The sequence below is a fragment of the Labrus bergylta genome, chromosome 3 (assembly GCF_963930695.1).
Source record: "Labrus bergylta chromosome 3, fLabBer1.1, whole genome shotgun sequence".
NCBI classification, from domain to species: domain Eukaryota; kingdom Metazoa; phylum Chordata; class Actinopteri; order Labriformes; family Labridae; genus Labrus; species Labrus bergylta.
Window position 1 is genome coordinate 23007902 of NC_089197.1, and position 10111 is coordinate 23018012.

At 39.4% G+C, this 10111-nt stretch overlaps 1 protein-coding gene across 2 annotated transcripts; it reads left to right on the forward strand.

Moving 5' to 3' along the window:
- Positions 1-2232: 2232 nt before the first annotated feature.
- LOC110005860 (transcription factor E2F5) lies at positions 2233-7300 on the forward strand. Of its 2 annotated transcripts, XM_020661138.3 has the most exons (10): positions 2233-2399; positions 2850-3006; positions 3288-3397; positions 3682-3837; positions 4136-4179; positions 5061-5125; positions 5203-5518; positions 5687-5734; positions 6768-6812; positions 7083-7300. In XM_020661138.3, the coding sequence occupies exons 2-10, from the start codon at positions 2851-2853 to the stop codon at positions 7196-7198; spliced, it is 1056 nt and encodes a 351-aa protein (XP_020516794.1). In that variant the 5' UTR covers positions 2233-2399; position 2850; the 3' UTR covers positions 7199-7300. The 2 variants fall into 2 exon arrangements, with proteins under 2 accessions (XP_020516794.1, XP_029138756.1); XM_029282923.2 differs by lacking the exon at positions 5687-5734 and having other exon boundaries at positions 7083-7175.
- Positions 7301-10111: the final 2811 nt, after the last annotated feature.

Sequence of the window (10111 nt, forward strand, 5' to 3'; positions counted from 1 at the left end):
CTATTGGGCAAAGCAGTACACAGTTCACTACACTTAGCCTGATAGGAAAGCATCCAACTGGTCTCTGTGAGCACCATCAGGAAACAGAATCTGTTAGCCTTGTCATCGTTAAATGCACTAAACACAGGGTGGAACAGAGAGGGCTATTAAATAATTATCAGTGTGGATTCCGAAATTTCTTTTCCTGTGGATGCTCAGTCAGAATTAGAAACGAGGTGGAAAAAACACTGGGAATATTCCAGGTTCCAGAGTTGTGGGTTTGGTCGGACAAGGAGTACATGTACTAACACATATGGAATGGAGGCCTTAGAGTTCACCCAGCCCCTTCTCTCCTAGAAATGAAAATTGAATAGAGAATAAATAAAGAAGCAGTTAATTCAAATGTGTACCAGTTATTTCATTTACCTCAAAATATATACAGACGGATCAGTGAATGAGCAGGGGTGTGTCGAAATAGGTGTTTACATACCTGAATTTGAAATACCAGTATATGTCTTCAAAAGACTGTCAGACCAATCTGTATACCGCAGAAATAGTGGTAGCTATTATTTGTCTACAGTGGGTGGAGGAGGTCAGGCCAAATATGTTGGTGGTATACGCACAGACTTAATAGTTATCTTGGAAAGTATACAGATTTGGGGCTGCCTATCTGGTCCACGCTGCAAGCTAGCTGCCAATCACCTATGGCCTGTGGGCTACAAGAGTGTGTAATGTAACAATGATGAGCAGACGTATACAGGGGAGGTTGGATACCTGTCACAGTGGTGCCAGGACAACAACCTGCTCCTGAACGTCAGCAAAACCAAGGAGCTGATTGTGGACTTCAGGAGAGGACAGCAGAGGGATAACACCCCACTGAGAATTGATGGGACGCTGGTGGACAGGGTGTGCAGCTTCAAGTACCTGGGGGTGCACATCTCTGAGGATTTAACATGGACAACGCACATAGACAGTCAGGTGAAGAGGGCGAGGCCTCTATCACCTCAGACAGCTGAGGAAATTCAAAGTCTCTGTGAAGGTCCTGAAGACTTTTTATTCCGGAGCGGTGGAGAGTGTGCTGACTGGAAACATCACCCAGTGGTACGGGAACAGCACTGTACGTGACCGAAGAGCCCTGCAGAGGGTGCTGAAGTCAGCAGAGCGTACCATGAGTACAACACTCCCCACCCTCCAGGACATCTTCACAAGGAGGAGCACAGCCAGGGCAAACAGGATCATGAGTGATCCCCACCACCCAGGTAATGGACTGTTTACGTGGCTACCCTCTGGCAGGTGCCTTCGACACATCAAGCCGAACACAGAAAGACTCAGGAAGAGCTTCTTTCCTCAGGCTGTCCGGACTGTTAACTCCATTCTCCTCAGTTAAAAACATAAACAGAACTAAACAGAACAGAACTGTGACTACATGATGCACACACACCACACATTCCAATCTGCACATTGCACTTTGACACCCTGGACTCTTTACACACTGACACTTTACACTGTTTACATTATTCTATATTCTATAGTTTCTATATTCAAATAATTATTTTTCAAATTTTACATTATATTCTATTTTACTGTATATATGTGTATTAGTAATTTGAGTGTTTATTGCATGGCCTTGCGGAACAGTCTTTACATTTCACTGCACATCTGTATGAGCATGTGGCAAATAAAAATCTTGAATCTTGAATCTTGTAATTTAGTCGGTCACTAATAAGCAGAGGTATAAAGAGTATAGAATAGAATAGAATAGAATTACTTTATTGATCCCAAATTGGGAAAATGTGGAAAGTTTGGGATCAATAAAGTAATTCTATTCTATTCTATTCTATACTCTTTATATTAAAATATATATATATAATATATATATGTACTTTAATGACATTTTACTTAAGTACAAGTAAAAGTACTACTGAAAATATGAATTAAATGCAAAAAACTATAGTTGAGGTCAATACTGTACCTGACCCTCTCCGTCTTAACAGGAAGGGGGGAGTGAGAAGGGACCTAGTGGCTAAACTCTCTCTATGAGTCCTCATTCCCTAAAAAAGGAGACAGGACATAATTATTAGCCACACAAAAACAGGCTTTTAAGGCTTGATGCCAACTCAAATAATGATTTAATAAGTATGTGTTTAGGGGTGCGTTTAAAAGTGTGTGGTTGTTAGATAGTATTTGACTCTGCTCCTTCAAAGTTTAGGCTTTTAATTTGAAGGCAGATACAGCTACCGGAAATATAAGCGCCCCACTCCTTAACAGCAGGGGGGGGTTATCAGCAGAGTTGGGACCCTTGGGATTTGACTGTAAACACAGGCATTTTTTGTGTATTTTAAGAGTGGCTTAAACCTTTTGGCCTAACTTTATATAGACAGTGAAAGTTTCATTGGTCCTCGACGTTTGGACTGCCTCAGGTAAGCTTTACTTTCTCTGTGTACTGCGGGTACCGACAACATTTCAGGTAACTACCCAAGTACAAATACTTCTCCTAGTTTTCTCCCTCACCACCGAGCCCATTTTAGAAACCAGTTGTCATGCATGTTTTGCAGCACTTTTGTTAAATTAGCATTCATAAACTTGCACCAAAGTTCACACTTTGTTTTCAAGTTAGCGTTTCTTCGACTGAAAAGCTCACTATTCAAAATGTTAGCGTTTCCGGTATCACTTTTCGTAATAAAATCGATAAAAGAAAACTTTTCTTTTAATAGTACATTTTCAACACGAATGCACGTACATTTAGAATATATGGCTTGTATTGGATAAAGTGGCTTGTTTTTATTAAGTGAAATCTTTTCAGTCATGTACAACAGATCCAAATGGAGAGCCCAGGGGAAGTTCAAATGTCCTCATTTCATGTCCTGCAGAATGAATCCTGAAGATAGTCCTCTCAGCCCAAAAGGAGAAGCCGTTTTGGCAGAGCAGATCTTGTGTCAAAGGAGTCTGAAGAGCCTTCGTTTACTTGCCACGAGGTTTGTCAAGATGTTACAAGAAGCTGAGGGCGGTGTGGTGGATATCAGAGAAGTAAGTGACACTTTACCAACACCCTATATTTGAATTATGAAACATGCGCAAAGATTTCTATCCTATTGCTATATTCAATATAACTATTGTGTGCTAGAAATGCACACACCTACATAATAAGTGAGTGCTCCAGTTTAAGTTTTACCTGAGTTTTCAAAGCTGATTTGGACTCTCATTACCCACCTCAGTGTTCTCAGTTGTTCATTGCAGTCACCAGTTTTTACCTTGAGACACCCAAAGCATAGCTAGGAGATAATAGTTTTTTTTTCTTTTTCTTTCAGGCTGTCAGTGTGCTGGCTGTTGGAAAGAAGAGACGAATCTATGACATAACAAACGTGCTGGAGGGTATTGGTCTGATAGTGAAAATATCCAAGAGCCATGTAAAGTGGAGGTAGGTTTTAATCCTGCCTTATGTGCTTACAGTTAAACATGCATATACAGTGTTTGTGTGGCAAACATGTTTTATACCATTATATATTTGCTTTTCCTTGCCACTGCAACTTTCCTAAATGTTGCTTAGTGCTTTGTTCATGGTGGATTAATGTTGGGTCTTCATAAATAGTTTAACAAAGGGTATGGTCTTGACCTGAGCTTTCATATGTCCTCACATAACATTTGTTATGAATTTGCACTATACAAATAAAGATTGATTGATGAATTGATTTTCCACATAAGGGGAGCATTTCCAGGAGAAAGCTCACCGGAGTTTAACAGCAGACTGTTGGAGTTAAAATCTGAAGTGGAGGACTTGGAGCAGAAGGAACACACATTGGACCAGCAGAAGTTTTGGGTTGAACAGAGCATCAGGAACACAACAGAAGACTGCAGCCAATATCCTTTTTTTTTTTTTTTTTTTTACAAAAACTTAGCAAAGAGTGCAGAACTGTAAAGTTGATGAAAACGTTTCAATTTTCCTGCTTTAACAGTTCAATTAGATTTCATGAAACTATGAAAGACACAAAAATGAATGTTGGTAATTTATTAATGACACAAATGATTCCATTCTATTTTAAAGGTGATTATAAAGTCGACCATTGTGCAGTCTTCTTACCGTCTCACAAACGGACAGAATCCTTCAAATCTCTTCAATCTGATACAATATCTCAGTTGAACCTTAACTCAGATCAACTCTGACCTATGTGAATCATGAAAATGTCAGCGACTGCTTCAGTGGTAATTTCATATTTTTGCCTTTTTAATAAGTTATTCTAATGTTAGCATGTTGTTGATACAGATAAAAATGCAAAGCAGACAGGGCTGCAAGATTCAGTAGAGTAAAATACACAGCATATCTCTGCTTTTGATGAAATATTTCTTCATTTGTCTTCCGTCCTGATGGTTTTTGGGTTGCAGCAATAGATATATCTTTCAGTTAACTTACAGCTTGAGATTCAATATTTTTATCTAAATGTTTATTCAAATTATTTTAGAGGTATGTAAAACATATGAAACACAACAGGCTTTTCATGTAGTGCACATATGAGGGAAATCCAGGTTAAAAGCTGGTATTTGTCTTTGATTGCCTTTAATATATTTCTACTGGCCTAAATATCCAATGAAGTATTATAGGAGAATTTCCAGCTATGGGGAGTTTTGCTGTGTGTTGATCTAAATATATTTAAGTGATTCTGGGGTGCTGGTGGCGCAGTGGTTAGTGCGCACGCCCCATGTATGGAGGCTGTCGTCTCAAGCGGGTGGCCCGGGTTCGCTTCCCACCTGTGACTTCCTTCCTGCATGTCATTCCCCACTCTCTCTCCCTGATTTCCGACTCTATCCACTGTCCTATCTATCCATTAAAGGCCCAAAAATAAATCTTAAAAAAATACATGTATATATATATATTTCAGTGATTCATTGTTTTTGTTAGTTGCACTATTATCAGCATATCTGTACAAATACTGCTGTTTTAGGTTTGGATGTAACAACTTACACTGCTACAATAGTGTAAAGCTGTTACATTGTAGTGAAGAGTAGATGGAAAAAGAACCACCTACATGTCTTTTACTAAATTATTGAATTTGGATCAAGAATCTTTCACCCTCCTCTCTCTCCAGACCAGACTCTTCTGGCAGTACAAGCACCACTGGGCACACAGCTAGATGTTCCCATTCCAAAGGCTGTAAGTAGTTAATCTCTGAAAAATACATCAGTGTCTTCTTGTTGGACTGTTAAGTGAGTGCATGTATCCTCTTCCAGGTCTTAAACAGCCCAGCAAAGTACCAGATCCATCTGAAAAGTATAAATGGGCCAATAGATGTCGTCCTGCTTAACAAAAGCTCAGAGAGCTCTGATCGTCTCGTGCTGCCTGTCCCACCACCTGAGGATATTTTACAGAAAGCCAAATCAGTAATGGCCACTTCAGATGAGACACAAAGCATCATTTCACCTTTTCAGGCTTCTGATAATGTCCAACAAATCACAAAACCCTCCTGGCCGTCCTTGGAGGACTTTCGCCATCTTCTGTCATCATCACTCAGGAATAGTGAGCCACAAAGAACTGAATCATCTGAATGTGAGTCTTATGGTTTACACTTTTTATGAAGTGTGTTATTTGGTGATGTGCAATTGAAAAGAAGGTCAAAAACATCAGTTTCATTTACCAACTTTAGACTGTAAACATTCTCTTAGTTTACAGACTACAATATCTATTTGAGACTTAGTATGACGTTTCTTTTTCCAGTGCGTAATTTATCAGGAGAAATGGGAAACCTACTCCACCCAAACAAAGGTAGTGTCCCTGTTTTATTTTGTGTTTTAAAATGATTCATAACCTTTAGAGAGGACATATTATCCCCCTTCTCCACCTTTTCAAACAGTCCCCTGTGGTCTAAATGAAACATCTGTGCTGTGCTTTGGTCAAAATATAACATGAATCAGGCACCAGAGGAGGTTTGTGACCCTGTATAAACCAGCTCTCTCAGAACGCTCCGTTTTGGTGTGTGTGTCTCTTTAAATGCAATGAGCCCCCCTGAGTTTTCCTGGTACACACCACTCCTCTGTAGCGAGAATAAAAATGTCAGACCTGCGCAAAAGTTTTGTTCTAGGCTGGGGGTGAAATCCATGGGTGGCGATATCAAGGGAGGGGAGGGGATTTTTTTTTTTTTTTACCAGAATCCCACTTGTGATGTCACAAGTTGAGCAAATTTGAAACAGAGCACTTTTCTCTGTGTTGTAAGACTTGCGTAGATCACAAACAAAGGACTGGATGGATTTATTTCACAAATATATGTTCAAAAACACTGTAAAAGTGAATTTTTCATAATATGTCCCCTTTAAAGGCTTTATATGCGATTCTTCACACTTAAATGTAATAGAAATCAAGTTTATCCTCTGAAAATAACTCTGAGTCATGACTGTCTACAATGGGTGTAACACCTGAGTCCCACTGTCTGTGATGTTTTCCGAGTCCTATCTTCAGTTTGTTTATATCGCCCGGACGGCCGGCTGACTCCTCCCCTTGCAAATGAAAGTTGTTTAATTGAGGGACTAGAGAAAAGAAGAATAACATACTGTACTCACTGTTTAACTGCGTTTCTAGATCACAGTCATTTCAGGTAAATTTACGTGCAGTGTGAAGATACGAGCATAATAAAGATCACTAGCATTAGCATGCTAACACGACAATGCACTGCGAGTTGTTTTGTTTTCATGCTGGTGCTCAAGGGCGACATCTGCTGGATCAAAAAATCGCATATTAAGCCTTTAAACTCTGGTTATTTGATTGTTAACAAAAGTCTGATGAAGTATGTCTCTTCCTTTAGAAAAAATGAGAGAAAATTTATTTGCACAGCTAATGAGCTCTGAAGGTAAGTACTCTTTATTTTAATTAATATTCATTTTCATTAGATGCTGTTTAATGTAGTACACGAGTGGTGTCATGTTAAGAAGTAGTTCTTCATTAGATTATCTGTATGTATATTTAGTTTTTGTACTTCTGGAAACTTCTACTTTACTTAACTAACTACAGTTCCTTAATCAATTCAAAATGTACTGTCATACAGTTTCTCTAAGAACCTTGGTTACTCTTGACTCTATCAGGTACTTTAATTGATCTTGTTTCTGTCCCTGCTCCTCAGTGTTCGCTCCTCCCCTCCGCCTGACTCCGCCCCCATCTGAACTTGACTACCGATTTCATCTGGATGAGAATGAAGGCCTCTGTGATCTCTTTGACGTCCCTATGCTCAACGCGTAAACATGAACTGTAAGGCTTCTAAAGTCCATATTTGTACCCTGGAAATGTACATATCACCCTGTTTTAAAATATTTGTATGATTTAATAAACAAATGCTTTTCAGATTTTGTCCAATTTACTCAGAATCAACTTCAACTTAAAATAAAATGTATTCTGAGAAAACACCACAAACTGCAGCACAGTAGTTAAAATATTGGCTGTCAAAAATAATAACAAAGCCTTAGTCCAATATTATATCCATATATTTAATAACATTTATTTACAAAACTTAATATCACAAGTGAAACTTAAATGTTAAGAAAATGTGGAGTCTACAGCCATGATGGTCACTCTATGAGTTTGACTTTCATCCTCTGCACTGCATGCTAATTGGGATTTGCTGATAAGCAGGACAGTGCAGCTGAGACTTCTGTGGATGTTATTATTTCTGCAGGTAATGTGGAGTACCCCAAAAAACATATACAAATAGAAATTATGACCTGATGGTGGTGCTAGAGGACAAGTATGAGAATTCAATCATTAGGCGTCTTGTGGGAAATGACACACTTAATGAGTAAATTACTGAATAATCTCTTATCTTCCTGTAGTTGTAGCTCTTATCACTGCATGCAATTGAAAAAAAACAACAACAACAACCAGAGTACTGAGCATGAAGTACCTGAACAAGTAAAGAACGTGACTAATACATAATTCAGTTTTGGGTTTGCTGAATTTGGATGTGATTAAAAACCAGAACGATGAGAATATCCATTGTCATTGTTGACGTGTCATTTAAATAAGAGCATTGAAGCATATAGATGATGCATATTTTACATCATATTTTTTCTGCTAATGCTTTGACTTGGGCTACAAACGATCAGCATTGATTATCCATCAAACCCTATTTTTTAAAAACCTCTTTGTGCTGCTCTTGACAAACAAACTAGAGATGATTGACTCATAACTGCTACATTTAGAGCAAATTAACTTTTGTATAAATTACATCAAAATAAAAACATAATTTAGGTTTTTTTGAGTTTATTCTGCTTAAATATTTCCAAAGACAGACGAGGACGTGACCGAAAGTTGGATTTAAACCAAATATTCCAATCTCAACATGTAGTTTGATCAGATGATTTCTTCCAGCACGAGTTCCCTGCAGGGAGAGGAGGGACGAATGAAGGGGCTTAGGTTACTCATTTATTATTCCCGTGGTGAATCGAGCCCTGTTGTGCTGAGTGATCCCTGTTCCCCGGGGTATCAATAATACAGGGGGAAGTTATTGTCCTTGTGCTGGCCACAGTATTGTACAGCTAAAGCAAGTGGAGGGAGGAGGTGGTCCTTTCACTCGGCCCTCTAGGGTTTCAGGGCCTGCAGACAGTGGTCTGACTCTGGGGAGCCTGCTACTGCGCCTCGCACAGGGCTCAATTGTAAGTCTGCCTGACCGAAGGATATACTGTATGTGTCTAAATAGTGACAGCCCGCGCAGTCCTGCTGGCACGGCCCTGTCGGAAAGTCTACACCCCCAACAAACCCAGAGCTGCGAGCTGAGTCCCAGCTGACAGACAGCTCAATGGGGAACCAGTCAGTGGGAGACATCTGACAGTCAGAGAATGGGACAGATATGCTGGGTGTGATGAACATGATCCAGATTTTCACCTTGTAGAGCACCTAGCTGACTGCGGTCAAGCCAGCCCCCAAATTTGAAGTGCTCAAGTATTCTGATCTTTAAGCTATTCCGTGAACAGTATTTTGTTTGCTCCCGTTTCACACACGTGTATCTCACAGCCAGTTTTATGGTAAGACTTTGGCATTTATCACTTTTTTTTTGGAAAAAGGAGATTAATAACGGGGCAAAATCAGGTTGTCTCTGTCTGTTACTCCTGCTCGCTCTGCAGTCCGGATCATTTACCATAAAGATCAGAATACGTGGGCACTTCAAATTTAGGGCCGGCTCTCTTCACCATGTAAACTCGAGGAGCGGCTGGCTGCGTCCTTCCTTTAACCTCATGATTCTCAAAAAATACCGAGCTGGGAACGCAATATACGCATGTACGTCTATATTCCAATAGTAACTTAAATCTCCAGTGGGGGAGTTTTAGTTGGTTTTGTAACAGACTGAAAATGAATACTGATTTCCTCTAAGAGCTGGAAAAGCAAATGAGACATTCAGCACAAAGACTGAATATTCATGAAAAAAAATGAAAGGTATTCTTTCACTACAAAATCAGCCAAGAGATATGAGGTCAAACTTTGTTCACAGGGGTGGCCGAAATCAACACAAATCAAAAGTTACGCATAGGAGCTTTAAAGGGCTTAGGGCCTACGTCTTGATTTAAGGGAATATTAACACCCAATCAATGTCAAATAAAAGCGCCCCGACGACAAATTGTTCCACTTAAAGGCAACTATAACATGAAATATGAAGCCAAGCACCAACCCTAAAGCCCAGAGACAAAAAGTGCCCCAAACAGCCAAAAGCTTAATTGGCGAGAGAGAGGGAGGACACAGGTGGGAGGGGTGCAGCAGGAGAGAGTGAATGTAGAGAAAGTCTGAGTGATGGTGAAACAGAGAGTGGGGCACAGTAAGAGGACAGCTCCGAGCATGTTTACACTGCTGACAGCTTGAAAGGATACTAAAATAAATGAATGGATTCTAACTATTGGTGAGTTTGGAATTTTCTGTCTTAAATTGTGATTATTTTGAGGGACCACTGATGATAAAAATGCACATATACATTTGAAACAGGAACAGATGTATACTTTATTTTTGACAAACTCTAAGAATTATATATTAAGAATAATATATTTAAATACTTAACCTGAAATCCAAGGTTTTTCTTTGGTCACTCTTTTTGCATCCCATATTGACCTTCCATCAATTGTTTCTAGTCGTAAAAAGGGTTTGTAAATTAAGTAAATTACTGCGTCTTGT